Source organism: Poecile atricapillus, chromosome 4 (assembly GCF_030490865.1).
Source record: "Poecile atricapillus isolate bPoeAtr1 chromosome 4, bPoeAtr1.hap1, whole genome shotgun sequence".
NCBI classification, from domain to species: Eukaryota; Metazoa; Chordata; class Aves; order Passeriformes; family Paridae; genus Poecile; species Poecile atricapillus.
The window spans coordinates 9,103,183-9,122,658 of record NC_081252.1 but is presented as its reverse complement, the minus strand read 5'-3'; the positions used below and the strand labels follow the sequence as shown (position 1 = coordinate 9,122,658).

The 19,476-nt window shown below is 39.9% G+C and overlaps 1 protein-coding gene across 3 annotated transcripts in view; it reads right to left on the bottom strand.

The window, feature by feature from the left end:
• Positions 1-19,476, bottom strand: part of AFG2A (AFG2 AAA ATPase homolog A) — a 166,258-nt gene that overhangs the window by 104,891 nt on the left and 41,891 nt on the right. For all 3 annotated transcript variants that reach the window (XM_058837466.1, XM_058837464.1, XM_058837465.1), the window contains exon 14: positions 12,651-12,777. In XM_058837466.1, coding sequence (XP_058693449.1) covers positions 12,651-12,777 — 127 coding nt within the window. The remainder of the gene's footprint in view (positions 1-12,650; positions 12,778-19,476) is intronic.

Sequence of the window (19,476 nt, the reverse complement as noted above, 5' to 3'; positions counted from 1 at the left end):
ACCTGGGGAAGGGCTGAATGATGTGAATATGATTACACCAACCACCCCTTTGGAAGGGAACACACTGTGAGATGAGGACAGGACTTGAAGGGGGTTTTTTTTCTAACCCAGAATGTTTTTACCTGCTTTACCTGGTGCATCTACAAAAGATGACTGTCCATGTGCAGGAAGTTATCAGCCCAGGGCATCAGGACCATCTGGCTGAGAAAGAACCAGGTTCATTTTCACTCTCTCCCTCATCTCTGGTGAAGTGGGAGAACTCTTACAAGTTTTTCTCAATTTTTTCCTCCAGCAAAGCTTAGTTCTTTTGCTCCATTATTATATGAGAAAAGAAGAAAAGCAAGTGATTATATTAATAATTATTTAGGTATATTTTATATATATATATGTTATATTTATATAAGCAATGTTAAAGGGTTCAGATTTGCCAAAACAAGCATTGTTTCAGCCCTTTTTTATGCATGGTGTATTTCTGCCTAATCAGATACTGACTTTAGCCACCCTTTGCTAGTTCCTAAAATTCCAATTCTGCAAACATTCAAATCCACACTGAGCTTTACAGTAAAGCATATACATAAATGATTCCAGTGTCAGAAAAAAATGCAATCCTCAGCTTATGGGAAAAGAAAATGGTCTGAGCATGGACTGAAGGAGTTCCAGGTTAAGATCTTTTGTATCAGTATTTTTATAAGATCCACATGAATAAAATGTAAACCCATGGAAATCCTACCACAGAAGAAAAACAAAAAACCAAAACCAGGCTGCCATTTGAATAATGAGTTTGCATTTCTCTGTGAGCCCAAAACTTCAGGTGGCATGCCAGGTACACAAATTCTGGTGATTCTGAATCAAACCACAACTTTCCTTCTCTTAGAACAGTACTAATTAAAATCATTTATTTCCAAATGTCTTCACTGTCTCAGAAGTCTAATGGTTCCAATTAATATTTTTCCTTTTCCAAGAGCCTACATTATTTATGTTCTGTCACAGCATGGCTGGCAGATGACGTCAAAATATGCCTTTGTTGTGGAAATGTGTCTGCTTAAACAGTTTCTTTATTTGTGATGTGGCGTCTCCTGTGAAACATACTCTATTTTCACATGAAAAACAAAGGCAGGACAGAGTCCTGTTAGCTGCAAAGCCAGTAATTGGTCTTGTACAAGTGGTGCACGTGATCTAGAGCCTTCAGTGGCGGCTTCTTTCCTTTCCCCTGCTCTCTTCACTGGAAAGTAACTCAAAGTAACCCAAAACAGAGGAAACACAAGACTTCCCCTTCAGCCATAATTCAGAAATCCCTTCACACGCAGTTGGGGTTGCAGAGAGGGAAGAATTTTGAGCTCTGTGAATGGTAATCAGCAATTTTGGGAGAAACAGTGACGGAACTGCACCTAATGCCTCAATTACAGTGCCTACAGCAATTACAGCTCTTTCACTTTGTTTCCATCACTCTTGCTCACGGTGCACAGAGGAGACAGAGGCCTTCAATAAGAAGATGTCAGTCTTCCATAAGCAGTACATTGACCTAAGTGCAGCAAGGAGCACAACCTGTTTCCATGGCACTAATTCTCTGCATTCTTCCATTCCTTGACAAGACCTTTTCTGGAGAGAGAAGCAACATCACGAAATCCCCTCCCTGCTGGTACACAGAATCAAACCATCATTTAAGAGTGATATCCTCTGCAGCTAGTCCTTCTGGATGAAGAATAAGGTTTGCACCGCAGCTCCCCTGGGAAATGTAGTTTCTAAGTACAGGTGGGGAAGCTCAGAGGAGCACAAGGAATACGAATCAATGGGGAAATCTAGGATGAAGTCAAGTTACATTTCCTCACACCCACTCAAATGGAATTGTTAGTGCATCAAGACAACAGAGAGGCTCAGATATCAGATCAAACTAGCATTTAAGCACTAAAACAGGTATTTAAAGACTTTAACACACTTCAGCATTAAATGCATGAAAGAACAGTGTTTCAATTTTATATATGTAAAAAAGAGTATTTTTTTGCTAGCAGAGGGTATTTACATTCCTTAATAAAACTAAAATAAATGCCCATTTTATAGGCGCAGGAACATGTTCCAAGGTGTGTGTTTGCCAATTACACACACCCCACATGCTGACTGATGAACACACACACCCTGGCGTGTGTTCTTGCTTACATAGCTCACGTGCCTCCCTGTTAAGTAATGGAATAAGACTTGCCTTGCAAACTGGCTAACGCCGCCTCTCCTCGCTCGGTGACTTCTGCAGAAAGCATTCACCGCTAAGAAAAACAACTTCTGAAGCACAGCTACGCTCTCTGCAGTCTGAAGAAGACTCACTCTTGTCTGTGAGAACCAACACCGTGATCCCTCCATTTTCTGTGCCACTCTCAGGAGTGTTTTCCCCCAGACTGCGCTGGCACTCTGCACTTTTCTTGTGATTGCTGCCTACTGTAAAGACACAGTCCTCCTTACAGATTGCTTATTTTCCTACCACCTAGTAAATCTCAGTGACTGCCTGTTTCACTGTTTTCCTCTTCATAAACAGATAGGCAAGCTTAGGTTCTCCACACAATAAGGCACGCTGTTATACAAACTCTTTTTAGAATGATCATTCTCTTCAAGATTTTTTTTGTTTTGTTTTGTTTTGCTTCTACTTGCTTATTTTGCACCCAAACCAGCATGAAAAACAGGCTCCTCGTTCTTCTCCCTTCCTTTTTCAGAACCGATAAAAAACAGTGCAAAGGAATACAAATTCCCTCAAGCTCGTTGTATTTTGTGATGCTTTATCGCTCATTCCACTGTTTCTCTGTTTTCAGTAAGAGTCCAACTGTGCTTGTCAGGATCTGTCTGGAGATAACAGCATGCACTGGCAGGGGAGAGGCCTTTCCTGTTACCTCTCTATTGCGACACAATACAGACCCCTTCATCTCCACCTACTTTTCCTGTATAAAATTCACACCTCCTTTATGAGGTTTAATACCAGTGAAATTATGTCATATAGGAGCCCTAATTTCTAATGATTGAGTTATTCAAAGAAACAGGGATGAAAACTGATGGTAAAGAACTGTCCAAGAATCTCAGAAGACAGCAATTGGATAATGTTCAATTAAGTAAAGGCACCGCACTGAGCATGGGAAATTCAATATTCTCTTTAGAAATAAACGGATGTGCCATGAGATGAATCATTACCACTTCTCAACAGACAGTGATGAAAACTCTAGTTTGGTTCTTGGCAGCAGTCAAAAAAGCAATTCTGGTGTTAAAAATTCAGAACAGCTAATAAAAGGGTAGAGATCAAACCAGAAAACATCACTGTGTACCCACACAAACCCCGATTGCACCTTGGTCCCCTTCTCTCCAAAAGGATGCAGTAGATCTGGAAGAGGTTCAGAGGAGGGCAGCAAGGATGATCAAAGGCATAAACCAGTTTCTGTTTAGGAATAGCTGACTCTCCTTTCATTCTGCACAAAACAGTATCACACAATCAACACCCCCAGAAAAAGGGCTGTTCCCAAAATTATATTTTCCAGCACCTGACTGGGAACAGTACTTCAAGAAGATGCTGCAGACAGCAATCAAAGTATTGTTGTGAAGTGCGTTCAAAGCACACATACCTGGTTTATGCTTCTCTGTAACACAAAACTTCATTTGCCATGGAGGGAATACACTTACATGTAAAACAAAGGAAGAAGTGACTACACCCTCTTTAATTGAATTCTTCAACTAGGCAAGAATATGTAATATATAACCCCCAAAAGAAGCAGTCACTTCAGATTTCCAGAACTGCTGAATCCTGCCTGGCACCACTCAATCAAAATATCCATTTAACTTTCAGACCCTTTGCTCTCAATCACTTAGTCATTCACATGTTTTTCTAGGTTATCCCAAAAAATATCACAAACTGTCCTGAGCCAACTTTGACAGTTGCCTATACAAGGAATCATACACAGCCTAAAACACCCCTAAAATCTTGTTATATGCCTATCCAATCCAACCCTGAGGCATCCAAGCGATCTAGCAGTCATCCAAGTGTGCACAGGAGATGTAAACATCTCACATGCACATGGAGAGCCCTAGCTTTGCACTTCAGTGCACATCAATCCTTCCACACACCTTATGAAATGATACATTATTAATCAGTCACCTTCAGATTTCTCCCTTTCCCTCTGTTCTACATTATTACAGTACCACATTCAGCTTCATGTTAAGAATTTAACTAACATCTTAGAGAAAGAACCTGTCTTTCCTGAACAAATCCATTGTCTTTCAGTGTTACATACCCTGCATGGGAATGGTATTTCCATTTATCCCTGAAAGTACGTGCATCACATGTGCAAGATATTCAACTTTCATGACTGATGGAGCAAATAGAATTTAAAGTTATATCTCCTGGAAAAAAAGAAATTTTTTTCTAAAAATTGGCTGCCTGAGATCTATTTTTCCTTCTCCCCACAGAAATTTCACAAAGAAATGGTTCTAACCAACTGAAAGGACTAATGATGGCATCTAATATCCATAAAGAACACAAAATATTACTAAAATCCTTACTGAGAAACAAGTGCATAGCACCTAACCCCTAAATGCAGCTGCTCTTTAGAGTCCTTTTACTGATATAAAGAGCTTGACTATTATCTCAGCTTTCTCATTATAAAGCTCTGAGGTTCAAAGGTTTCCTAAACCTAAAACGAGAAGTGAAAAGGTCACAATCTTTAAGTGGGCAACCAAATAGTGGCACTGTGCACTGGCCATCTCATCCCCCCCAAGCTGCCCTTGGTTCTGACTGACACCAACCCACTGACCTGTACAAAGCCAGGCCTTCCATTTCACCACAACTTCCCTTTTCACTGGAACAGCTCCCTACCCTATTAGGGGAGAGATAACTATCAACAGTTAATATAGAAGTCACTCAACATTTTATATTATAAAATAATCCATTTAGTAGCTTATGCTGTTCGGAGCTTTGACCTTCTTGTCCTTTCCAAGCTGGCTGGCTGCCTTAGACTGATTTGTTTTGTAATGCTCCAGTCAAAACATTTCAGCTGTTGCATGAGAAGGAGACCAGGAAAAATGTTGCTTTATTTACAGTTCATAAAAATTAATAAAAATAAAACTCTTTCACCCTAACCTTTGGAGAGAGGTCTTGAGACCTGACCACATTACGGAGGACTTGAAACATCTCAATTTGAAAAGGCTTTGTGAGGCTTCTTGACATTTTGTGGATACATTTTCCAAATTTTGCCCACTCAAAGACTGATCCTACCACGGCTCAAGGAGTCTGCAGCCTGTGCTGGATTTAGGCTCCCAAAATGACAGCAGGGAAGCAACCTCTCCCCTTATCGGAGCTTTTTGGATACAGTCAAGCCGAAGGAGAGAGAAGACACCAGAATGAAAAGCCTTATATGAAGAGAGAGCAAATTGAAAACCAAGAGTCTGGACACTGGGGCAAAAGCACTCTTTGGTTGTCAGAAAATATCCTGGGTAACAGGCAAAAATCCCATTCTTGCACAGCAGACCCCACCAAAAAAAACCAGCAAGGGAGCTTAATGTTGTCAATTTATCACCTATTTCAAGTAAACAAGTTTTTTGTGGCACACCCAGAGGGTCCTGTACTGCTGATAACCACAAAGATCTCAGTATGACACAAACTGATAGAACCTGATAATTCCTCCCCAGAAACTAGTCTGATTTTAAACAGTGTTAATCAGAGCCCTCAAAAGCAAGGAAGTGTGAGTATTAAGGTAATTAAAGTATAGGCAATCGTAATGACTTGCAGAAATAATTTTCTAAATGAATGCAATTTAATTAATCATGCACAATGCACACGTCTTTAATTAATGTAAATCGAGACTGCAGTATGATGCACACACTGAGGATGAATGAATTAAGATTGCAGCCAGTTCTTAACTCATGAGTGCTCAACAAACACAACGTCCTCTATAATGCTATTTTAATATAGCATACACAAAAAGCTGGACAAACACTGTGCATTTTGCATCCACAAAGAGGAAAGCTGGGCAGAAGACCAAGTGCAAAGCAAGCTCTAAATGTGTCTGTGGCTACAGCCCAAGTACCGTAACTGCGGCCCTTCCTCGAGCTTCTGCAGCTCTCAGAATTACACTTATAACCCTTCCACAGCATCACTCCCATAAATATTTAAAACCCAAGGCTGTTTGGAATGTCTCTCCTTTAACTGTTATCACCATCCTAATGAAGCTAATTTAATATAACCAAGATTCATGCCATCCAGCACGCTGACTATGGAATATGCCTTGCTGCACCTTGCTTCGCTGCCTCCTCTGTACTTTGCTGTACAGGTACATTACACTTAGTCATAAAATTATTGTTACTTCTCTGGATGAAGTTTTTTGCTTTGTCACTAAACCTGCATGAAGAATAAACTTGACCTAACTCAACACTAGGAATTAACACCCAGTTTACAGGTACTGCTTACATGCCCCTGATTTTTAGAGGCACTATTCATTTTAACCCCAGATATTCCCATGTTGTCTTAGAAATACAGCATAATTTCCATGTCACAGTAAAAAAAAAACAACAAACCCAAACACACAAAAAGTAACAAAACAAAAAACAAACACAAACCTCCAAAATCACACCTGGTAGCAGACCTACAGACTCATTGAACCAGGATGGCATTTACACAACAGACATGAAGCCAAGAGCCTTTCCAAGTTCCCAGTGTGTCCAGAGGATTGCTAGCACCCTGTGTACCTTAGCTGGACTCTGTGACCTCCAGGCAGGAGGTCTGAATAAGAACAAATTTTGGCCTGTGGCCTTTACCTTTCCATCTCTGGAATGAAATAAATACACATTGATATCTTGAAGTAAATTTTCTGGCATGTGCTGCAGGGAGGTTTATAAAAGCATAAGTGATGCTAAAACACACAACTGAGCTGACACAAGGAATGCTTTCCACTATAAGCAACAAGAGAAGGGTGTATTGACTTTTCTATTTGAAGTAAAACTACTATATTTTTACATACATTGTTTAAATGTATGTTTTCACAGACAAAATAAAGCCAGCTTGTCCTGGCCCTATAGTATATCTGCTAAAGGAGAAAATATGCAGCCCAGCAAGTTTTCCCTCCAACCTTTCTTTTCAGGCAAGTAATAAATCTTGAGTGAAAAAGTCACTGTGCTCTTCAGCTGTCACCACTAAGATTTTGTTTTTTAAAACCATAGCAGCCTTAAGGCTGATTTACTACTCAGCCCTCCACACTCTGACAATCGAATAGCTGGAAACAAAAATCACTTTTGCACACCTGGAAATATTTTATTTGCTGTGCTCATGAGAAAACAAAGTTTTCATCTGTGAGGAAGAAGGCAAGGGGAGAAAGGGGAGCGAGACAGAAGGGAGATTGAGGTGAATCTTAAAACCTGGTTCTTGACTTAAAGAGGTACAAATATATATATATATATATATATATATATATATATATATATGAACCCCAAAACTACCTCTGCACAGTAAAAGCAGTCAGGATCTTTAGAAACCATGGATTTGCTAAGTAATCCAGCCTCAAAGCCTGGTATTCTCAGCCCCTTGAAAGTCTCAGCCAGTAAACAGCACTGCTCATCAACTGTGTCAATTCAGCCATTTCAGTTTGGCAGGTGAAAAGAACATGTGAAAATTTTTAAATAATTTTATTTTACTCTTTTGCTCTTTTTTTTAAAAATAAAGGTAATAAGCTTCTAATCACCCTAAATTGTAAAGATCTGATATTAATAAAGGTAAAGTTGAACCTCTGAAAAACTTTTCAGAGCACCTCTCCACCTCACTCAGAGTTGCAGGTTTAAGAAAATTAAGAGGAAAAACTCAAACACATACCAGAGAAAACCAATTGATGGAAAATGTGATGGTGCCAAAATTGTGAAAGTATTTTAGAATATCAGATCCTCTTTTCCATGTCATGTAGCTTGATATAATTTTTCCCTAAAGCTTCATTTTCTGAAAATTTATTATATGCTCCAGAACAATCTTGTCTTCAAAAGAAATCCCACATCTTCTGTTATTTCAAAGAGCCATACTTGCACCTGGGCAAGATGATGTAAGTGCTCTAGGTGCTGGCTGACTGAAAAGGAGACCCACAAAATCTCCCTCTCTGTTTTTAATCCCAGGGTTTTACAAGAATATGAGGAGTGTCCTTTGACAAGCAGAGAGGCATTTCAGCATTTAAAGTAAAAAAAAATAAAATAATTAATGGTCCAGCAGTGTGGACAGACTTGGTGATTCCATTCCCGCACTCTGATTCCTGCTCCAAAATACTGCATCACAAGAATACAATAGGTGGGAAAGTTACATGTTCCTGCACCATTTCCTTCTAAAAAGCACCCAGTCTTGGGAACCCTGTACTCCAAATCTGGATGAAATCTGCACAGTTGAGAAATGGCAGCAAGAGACTTATTCCCCTTTTCCTTACTCTGCTCCTTCCCTACCACTGAAAGACACATGGATGGATTATGTGGCTTCTAAATCTACAGGGAAATAATAATAATAATAATAATAATAATAATAATAATAATAATAATAATAATAATAATGGAAAACTGAAATCCTACCAAGTCACAGTTGTAACACAGGAATAACTTTTAGTGAGATGTATCTGGCCAAAACAGAAATCACAAATAGGCAAATATGTAAATAGGAGAATATATGACGTGGTACAGAGGTAAGATTGTGCCACTGCATCTGACTGCATCACTTGCTTTGTAACAGCACATACACATCTCCAGACAATAATGAATAAATGTGTAAGATTCTTTCCTATTCCTTTTAACTTGTAAAACTGAAGACTTAAATATTTGAATTTCTTCCATGAGCCTTCAGAAAGGCTGAACTTTGATGTTTGTAAAGAGGAAAGATTATTCACTTTTGCTGCAGGCAAGAAATTATAATTTCTTTACTGATTCTGCCAAATGGTTCTATCACGCATTTTTTATTTTCATCAAAACAAGCCACTTTAAATTAAGATTGTCCCATAACTACATAGTAATCAACATTTTGAGGGGCAGATCAATTTGATAACTCTCTGCCTCATTTCTCTGCCCAGAAGATTTCTTCAAACGCAACTGAAGCATAGAGGAAGAGAGTTTTATTCCTTTTTCTCATGCTTGGCAGTTGCTAGGAAGAGTATCAGCTGCAGTTCTGTTTTATTTTGTTCATGCAACCAGAACAGAAAACTCAGTGTTATCCACATGACTCAAACTAAATAAGCTAAATTCAAAGCCAGTGGTTAATAGAATGAAGTCAACAAAGCTTACATAAGAAGCAGCAAAACTTGCAGGTGATGGAAAAGGAAAAAAGTAAGGAGGAAGACTAGGGAGCAGGAAGTTTTTTTAAAAGCAAAATAAACATGCAAAAGGAGGAAGGAAAAATCCCCTGCACCGGCACAATATGCAAAATACATGTTTTTATAGCAACAAGCAGGATGATTGGAAATGGGGAGGCAAGCACTGCCCTCCTGTGCTAACAAAGCATTTGTAAAGGTTCAGCTCTTCAGTATTCTGGTACCAGGGCAGCTTCCAGTTTAAATTACACTGAAGCCCACAAATGCAGACAAAATCCAGACCATCATCAATCTGGAGACAATGGGCAATGCTGACAGCACAGCTTCCCATTAATCTTCATCTGTCCTATCACATCCTGTCATTCTTATGCAAATAGCATATTTGAGGATACATCTTTTCTGCACCCCAAGATAAGGAGAAGTGAAGCTGTCAGGAGCACCAGGATGTCATCCTGTACCACGGGGCCATCCTTTCACTCAGCACCTCGTGTTTTACATCACAGCTAAAGTGTTTGACATTCAAATTTGACCCAGCAGGAGGGAAAACCACCCGATGCAGCAACGTGCATATTGCTTCCTGTGCTGAAATACTCACCGAGGTCCCTGGGGATCTGACAGTCACCCTTTCTTCCCAATGTACCCTTGTTAAGGGAGTTTGAAATGCTGCTTAAGAGGGGGAAAAAAAAGATTTGCATGGATAGGTAATGACACCAATTCCCAATTCACCCTTCTCACACTAGAACTAAGCCCAGCACTAGAGGACCAGGAAAATAGGTTCCACTGACAAAAGGAAAAATGGGGCACACAAATGAGTTGGTCTAGGTTTTCTTCCATGGAAATCTGTCTCACCACACCTGAAAACTTGTTCACATGTATGTCCAGACAGAATGTTTCATTTCAAGCTGAGCAGTTTATACACAGGGTTCAAAAAATTTTATGTGGGGATGAGTGATCTCTCATTAGGACAACTGATGCATAGGAAAATACAAACAGGCTTTGAATCATAAGCAGCTCCATAAAGTTACTGCTTCATATTTTAGGCATGAAAAAATCACTCCTGAGTGGGTAAGTCACCAAAACCAAAAGGCAGTTTTTCCAGTTATTGCTCATCAATTCTGCTTATAGAATGAAGAAGAGAAGTTAAGATTTTACTATTATTACTGACTCAGAGTGTTTTGTTTCTGTATCACTTTCAAAGAATGTTCAGAACATCTTGTTCCAGAGTATTTCCCTTCCAAGAGAAATCACTTTCTGTACCATACATGGCTGAAAACAGTACGTACTGGGTTTGTATTCTTACAGAAAATAGAAACAATTCCAAAGTCTCCCCAGCATCACATGAATGAGATGCAAAGTAGCTGAGACACAAACACAAGACACAACTTTAAGATGCAATAATATTTCAATACAATCATGACATCTTAGAGAAATATGTTATTAACAGGCATCTGTGACAAGTCCAAACAAGTTTCCCATTACACATAACTTTGTATAAAGTCTGACTCAAATCTATTCAGTCTCTGAAAGCAATGTGCTGTGGTGTTTCCAGGGACAGTGAAGTCTGCATAGGCTCAGGGGAATACCCTTACTTTTGATATCCCCACGTGCTGTTTGCAAATTACAAGAGATTAATCATCACATCATTGTCAGTTAAGCAGGGGCCACATAAATTAAAATGCTGGATGGATTGTTACCAATTTTGCAGGCATAAAACACACATTCCTCAAGCATTTCTTGCTTTGAAAAGCTGAAGAATAGCCCCAAAAAACCATTCCACACATTTTCACAGTCCTTGGAAAGAGAGAACAGAAACTGCATTGCACTTTTATACCATATGTAAAAGTCATGTCTTAAAAAAATACCACTGTATGGTCACCATGCATACCTATAAAAACAGGACACTCATTGTCATACATAACTATTTCCATATAAAATATTAATTTAACAAATTCTTACCTTCTCAAAGGGATCACCAATTACAGAGTAAACTAAAATCCCCCACTAAAAGATTTCCCACTACTGAAGTACAAATGCTTTCTGGTGTCATCTTCTTTCTTCCAGGGAAGGGAAAACATACAACTCATGCACTGCAAATATTGCAGATCTAGGAGAAGACAGTGGCCTGGTACACCCTGTCTGGTCTGGATAACAAAAATGTTGTTCATTTTTAAAAATTTTTTTTCGTTTTTAGAAGTTCACCACTCCCATAAAATTCATATGTACAGAAGACATATGAGAGATACACAAGACAATTTTATGCATCATATCAAAATGAAAACTTTCATTCCCAGGCTCTGGGTTTGCATCTGGAGTGATGTAGGTACAGTACACAGGAATTTAGCTTCTATCCTAAAGTCCTCTCTATTGCAGGGTGGCACTCTTAACTTGTGGTATTTCTGTTCCAGTGTTGCCAGTATTTAGAATAAAACCTCAAATATGAGAAAGCAGCGTTCACTGTGTGCCCAGGAGAAATCCAGCAAAAGGGAGAATGACAGATAACCCAGTTCCCAGGTGGTGATGGAGACAACACAGCAGAACATTGAACTGACTCCAAAGGCAATTTCCTTGCTATTCAACAATCAGAATGTTTTCAAATTCAGCTTAGTCTTACTGACTTAGAACAGTCACCAAAAAAACCCAAAATCAATTTAACAAAAGTGAAATCTTGCAAGTTTCAATCTTGCACAGGCACACTTTTCACTAATGAGTTTTACTATCTTTTACTGAAAACTCTTTGCTAACTCTGCTTTGCCATGGCAGGCTCAGAGATAAATGCACAAATAAACTCTGAGGAAGCTAAATGGTTTTAAAGTGGATTTTCTAGAGGGCTGCTGGGTTGGGTTTGTTGCTTGGAGGTTTTCTGCAGGAAGTGTTACAGATTTTACAAACTTTAAATGTTCTTGTCACACCAGCAGAGCTGCCATGGGATTTGAGGAGAAATTTCCCTGTTTACAGTTGGAAACTGAATTGCTGAGACACTTAATCCTTGAAAGGAAGTAACTAATGAAACCAACAAACTCCAGCGAACTCCTGCATAAACAAACACAACAGAAGCAAAAACCACAGCAGCAGTTTGACAGAAATGTTGCTGCACAAGTTCAATGAGCTTGACTTATAGAACACTTCTCCTAGGAAACAGATATTCAAGGCTACCCTAAAGCATTTTTTTTTTCTGTTAAAAAATCTGGAGAGGGGAGAAACAGTGAGGGACATGAACCATTCCTCTACCTTGTCTTCATTTCCAAACTTCTACTCTTCATCATTAAATTGATCAGAAAACAGTTTGAAGAGTAAAAGAGGGTGGGATTATACCAAAATCTGGTATTTTCAAGAGGAACAGGATATAGACAGTGCATCTATTTGTACCTTGTCTATCATGTCCGGTCTGTTTGTAGCTGCCAGAATTGTCACGTCCTTCAGCTGTTCTATCCCATCCATTTCCGTCAGCAACTGAGCCAAGACACGGTCTGCTACATTCCCAGCACCTGAAGAGCTGATTTACAGAAAAAAAAAAGAAAAAGTCACAGCATTATCTTTCCCTTCCTAGAAATAGGAGAAAGGAAAAGATGCACTGTTCTTTCCAATTTACAGGGATGCACTTTTTTTGCCTTAATTCTTCATAGTATTTATTTTCGCCTTCAACCTCTGAAACAGCATCAGTGATATGAAGTAAAACCAAATCAGATAATTTGAGTTCCATAAGTTTTCGTGGTATTCAGCAAAGCAACTGAGATTTTGGGTTTTTTTACTTATTGAACTGCTACGGAGGTTGTAAAGAACATAGCACAATATGGGTATCTAGAATAAACTTTTTGAAGCAAACTGAATTCGTACAGCTTCTTTACTAGTCAGACAAACTTTCATTTATAGCAGCATCCAAGTGAGAGCTTACACCACCCAATGCAGTATAAAAAAATTAGGCAGTTATGTCTTTTGCAGAGTTGCTCTACGTTTTTCTACTCTCTCCATCACATGAGAATAAATTGAGTGTTGACCAACTGCCTCATAATTTCACTGTCAGTCCTTTAACTCAGTTCGTTTTCCAGATACCAGGGAAAAAACCCAACACTGAAAAAACTGAGAACTCCAGCTTTGAAATCACCAATATATGAAAAACCTAAGCAGACAAACAAAGCATTCCCTCTGCTGAGAAGGGGCAAGGAAACTGAAGCAGGCTAGGGACAGCAGCTGGAGAGTGTACCCAAAATGAGTTTTATACTCCTTTGCCAGAAACTGGGAATCCTGCTTGTGGCACACACCTAAAACTCGCTGTTTTCCACACAACCTTCCCCTGTGGATGGCAGGCACATACCTCCATCATCTTTCACTAATGGGGCTGCTGTCCCAGGGCTATTCCCTCCTCTGCTGCACAGGGGAAGGTTTCACTTCTCTACCCTTAAATAGGCTCTTCAATACAATTTGAAAAAACTAATCTCTCCCATTCTTCTGGATCACTATAAACAAAGAAGATACTTGAAACAAGACCAAATTTATAGAGGATTAAGATAATTTTTTATTTCAAATTTTTTGAAAGCCCTTTTCCAAAAGTTCTCTTTAATGTTTATACAGGTAAACAGGCACCTACACACACAGAAGTGCAGTACGATCATCCTGATGTTTTCATTTTCCAAAAATAAAAATATTAAAGATACTAAAACATAAGTGCTCCAAGTATTTCCATACAACAGAGAGTGCACAAATACAGCTGCACAGTTATTATACACATATATATGCAGCACTGCCACCCCACCACCAGCCTACCTGCAACCACAGTGATGTCCCAGAGCCAAATCAACAGTAATGGCTCCAAATAAATCCCCTGACTTTCCTATCCTACAACTGGTTCTGCAATTTTCCAGAGCAAAACAGTGAACTTATCACGCCCAGTCTGGAAAACATCTTTAAGGAGCTATAATAAATGTTGGCTAAGAGAGTAAAATATTTAGGTTGTTAAGAAATATTAGAGAGGGGACTTGGGTTACCTGCTTGTCAGCTTTTGGGGTTTCTGCAGCCACACTGGAAATTCCCAAGCCATATTTGAGCATTTCTAACATATCCACGGGTCAGGGTCTCACTGACTTATAGAGAGCTGAGTGTGATAAAACACTTCAGGTATTAGACATGGATAGCAAATGCTTTTGGAGAGACACACAGCTTAAAGGAAATTAAAATCAACTTTGTAACATTAGCTAGTCTCAGTAGGGATCCAGGCCTCCCATCTTGCACGAGTTTCAATTTTACTCCACTTTATACCCAACAGACTGAGCAAAAGAAAACGCTAAGCAAAGGAAAAAATAATTGTAAAACTGGGACATAAATGTTAACATTTTATGAGATGATCTAAAGCTGTAAGACTTTGGAGGAGATGCTAAACTTTTCTTTGTTTCCTTAAAAATAAATAAATAAACATTTTGTTTTAGAGAGAGGTGGCTAGAACGGATATTACATCTTTCCCCAGTATAAACATTTCTCTTACAAGCTTCAGAATGAAAAAAAAACAAAACAAACCCAAACCCACAACACACTAAAGAAGTGATTATTCTAAGGAAAATCCCCAAAGAGGAATGCACATTGCAAAGACTTCCATGCAATCAGGGCATCATCAGGAAACTGCAGTTAGGCAATCACTGATTGTAAATATCAATAATAAAACCAGTATCAATGAAGAAGTGACTGGGTCCTATGACACCAGGGATTTCTAATGTCGGTGCTTTTATTTACATAGTTCAGTAAGCTATCACAAGCTGCACCATTTTAGCACAGCCTACAATAAATTAGCTTTTGCCTGAACAGGGCACCCTATAAAAAGCCCAGGCAGGCACAGGGAGAGATCTCTTCCCCAGCTGCTGGGAGCTGCCTCACAGCCATGGTGTGCTCTGAGAGCTCCAGTGCTGCCCAAGCCGTTAATTCCAGCGGTGAGACGCAGGGACGCGATTTTCCATTTTCCCATGGTTTCCCAGCAAGGCTTCCAAATTAACACAGGCAACGTTCATTAAGGCAGCCCAGAGTTTTGACACAAACACCAGCCAGAGAAACAAACCATGATCGACCCTCCAGTCCCAGGGAGGCAGTGCCAAAACCAACTTCCAGCCAAGGGGCTGCCTTGGCCCCCCGCCCCTGCCTCCACCTGACCTCCACACGTTGATGTCATCCTCACAACTGCCTGGAAATGGTCCTCCAAAGGCACGTCCTGGTACAAACTAATTTCCTGTCAACACGCTGCCTGCAAATCCAGGCAGCCAGAGCTAAGCCCCTCACATAATCCACGCAGGGCCATGTGTGTGCACGGCTGTGTGCACGCAGGAGCCGTGCCCCAACCAGAAATACCTTTGAAATAAAAAACGTGTGAGCAAAGAGCAGCCTGCCTGAGAACTTCAGGCGACCGCTGCTGCTGCCCTAACGAAATTCATTAGGCTGTGTGTTGGTTTAGTTTCTTGCCAAGCCCATTTTATTTACAATCCTCGATGAAGTTTTTAAAGGTAGAGAAGTTACAGCATTTAGGGACAGAAATCCTCCTCTGTATGATATTCCAGCTAATACTGCAAGGGTCCCACCAGTCTCAGACAAAGCACATGTGCACTCCTGCACAGGCACTCAGCTTGACCACCAGAGAAGATTCCTGAAGCCTGTCAGGTAAGACTATCCACAGTGAATACAAAAGACAAACCTGTTCTTGGTATTTTACTCTGGCCAAAGGCATTCCCAATACAAATTCTGGCAGAATAAACCAAGTATCCTACAGTTTACCAAAGACTCGCAATTAATCTGAATTAATTCTGCCTTTGTCTGATGGACCCAAGATCAGGAGCACCAGTTCCAAAATCAATATAAAAGGACAGGGCTCTCCACAGCTTTTATTTCTATCTCCTCTGGTCTTATCCAATGACTGTTCAAGCCAGCTGGATTCATATATCAGTGGGCACTGAAATTTCCCCCTGGACACCTTAAACCACTCTCACACTTCTTCCAGGGGATATAAAAGCAACCACAGCCCGATCCTATCACTGCACCAAGGAGTACATACAGTTCACTGGCTTATACAGATCTTCAAGCCAAGAAGATTTTGTTTCCAGACATAACCAGATGTATGAAATCACATTTAAATCTGTTACCCTTCCTGCTATAGGCATTTTTTTGACAGCAACTTTTTGTTTTGTACATTTTTACTTATTTAATTTCCTTTCCTCCCCCCACCACCCTTTTTCTAACAGGTTTTTAAATATTTGAAAACTAAAAACAGTCTGAGAATGCAGTCACTGCGGTTTCACCCCACGATGAAATTTGGTAAGCATCGCCACTGCGAGCTTAAGCAAACATAAATTTGCATCATCTGACCATCTACAGCACTTCTGAAAAAATACTCATTTCACTGCCTTTCCAACACCAGATGTCATTTTCACTGAAAACTGTATTTAAGTCTCCACCACCACTTAAATCTCATAAAGGAGGACCAGTGACTCTCCATCCCACCACTAACTTCAATGGCACTGGAGCTTGTTGGAACACCTTGGTTTCAGAATCAGGACCTTAATTTAATTACACTGCTAAACTGTAGATGTGGAAATGCAGGAAATCTTCACACAATAACATTTTGAGAGCTGTTAACATCACAGCAACTGTGAGGCTGCAAAAGCAGGAGGAGGTCTGGGAGAACCCCTCCCCTGCACAGCTGACCCTACCTCAGGCAGAGCTGTGAGGTCAGAGGCAGAGCTCAGGAGAAGTATCCAGGATAAATTACTGCAGACGGATTAATCCCCACAGAGCTGAAATCTATAATGCAGGTTTTGTCACAAGGGAGTCCAGTCCACCTTCTCTTCCAAAACATCCTATCAGGCAAGACTTACATATGGATAAAAACTGGCTTTATTATTTTTATCCCCCCCCCCCCCCAAAAAAAAAAGAATAGCAATCATAATAAAAATTTATAGCTTTTAAAAATACTTGTGGATGTGGTATCATCTCAAATAACCCTTTCACTGAAACCTCTGGAAATAATTTCATATCAAAACAAATGTAAAACTCATTGACATGACAAAATGCTCAGTATCAAAAAGATTTGAACAGGTTGAAATAGACCCTTCTGGCAGGACTCTCCACATCTCCTTGAACTACAGAGGTAAAAGGTTCATGAAACACAGAAGCACCCTGCCAGCAGACTCCCACGCGAGAGCCGCCTCGCTTGCACAGCCTGAAGGATTTTTATTGAGTCTGACATTTGTGTCGGGGCTTTGCAGGGGGAACCTGTCAGCAAGGAGCACCTGCCAAGCCCGGCTTTTCCATCCGGCTGCCACGATCCTAATTATCTGTCACGCTCTTTTATTGCCCTCCCTCATGAACTCGGGTGAAATATGGCTTTGGTAGGTTAAGGTTTTCCTCAGCATTTGAAAAATAAAAAAAATTATCTACTCCAACAGCATCAGAAGACAATAACTGCAGGATGGTCACAGATATTAAATTTTGTGGAAAAACTCCATCACTGGGGCATTTTGTCCAGCAGAATGGACACTGCTGTGCCAGCCAGGAAAAGCAGGGTTGTCCAGTATTAAAACACTGGGCCAAATTTTCTTGTGTGAATGTTTTATCATGTGAATGGTACAACTTCAATGACCATTATTCAGACCACTACAGGCTTGGATGTTGTAAAAAATACATACAGCATGCAAATCTTTAATATTACCACTTTAAGATTCACTATTCATTGAAAAAACAAACAAACCCCAAAACACACACAAGCCTCTTCAAAGCTCAGACAAGAAATATTCCCCATGGCAGGGAATTTTCCTGCCTGTGTGATCAGGAAAACCCTTCAAGAAGAAACCTAAACCCATCAGCACGCCACAATTAGATGCTGTTGGATTCTGTATGCACCTGCATCAACTATTACCCACTACACTGTTTCATATCTTCCCTGCTTTCTCAAGCACAAAACTCAAGTACCACAGAAGGAAAATATCCAGAGGAAACCTAGGCAAAAAGTCTGGGAAATTCAGTCTGGGTAGAATATTTATCTTCATGGTCACCTGCACACCAAAATGATGCTTTGCTTTGCCAACCATCGAGTCGCTGATTAAACGCCTTTCATGTAATTTGGTTTTCAAGGCATTAGAAGAGCACAGCAAAATAGAAGAACTCCAAGTACTCCTCGAGTGGTCTCCAGCTTGCAAGCCTTCCTATAAAAAGATGATGAACTTTGTGAAAACAGGAAACGGTGCTCAGCTGTCAGCAGGTGACTTTGAAACAAATGGCCTGCAGACAGCTACAGACACATCCTAATTATCCTTCACGGTTGTGTAAGCAGCCTCTTCCACTTGCTTAAATATCTCATTATTGCAGCTTCCAAAAGTTAATGAAGTAGGCCCAGAAAAATGAAACAAAGTGAAAGGAGAGAAAAGGAGGAAAGGAGCCAGTTTGAGACAGGTTTGGAATCAACAGTCTTTCTTCCAAAGGGCTTTCCCCAAGCACATCTCCAAATGCTTGAGCGCCTAGGTGGTGATCCATCACCCATTTCCATCTGCTTGCAGCTAATTCCAGATGCACAACCATGAAAGACTGGCATTAGCCCACACTTCCAGCTGGCCCTGGCACTGTCTGGCTGACACAGGAAGGATGCTAACATCATTCTCCTGCTCTGCTAACACTGATGTGGCCTTAAAAAAAAGCAATGAAACAAAATAAAAAGACAACCCCAAACCAAGCACACACCTGATGCACAGTAAATTTCCCACTTCCTTTCATTCTGTTTTTTTCAGCATTTCTCTGTGCATTCCTGGAAGTTAATCAAGTTTAAAACTCTAATCAATCATGTCTATCAGGAAAGCAAGCACAGTCCAAGTTGTAAGTATTTTAGACTTAAGAGTAACTAACTAGACTGGATTTGATTTAATTTCATTACAACAATATTTATTTATAATAGGTTCACTGTTTATAAATTTTAGTTACAATTATGTTCCTCCAGCATATCATCAAAATGTTGACTTCAAGGAAAGCGTTTATCAATCCAGTCCTGCTTTCACTGATGTCAATGGAAGTCTCTATTGACTTCAAATATCCAAATTTTAATGCAGGCTGGGAAGTTAAAAATTATTGGGGTTTGTAAACAAAAAAGAAGAAACACAGATTCAAAACCACATTGTGATAAAGGATTCTTGATAGTCAGAAGCACTAAGAAGTTTACCTTAAAATTAAAGGGATT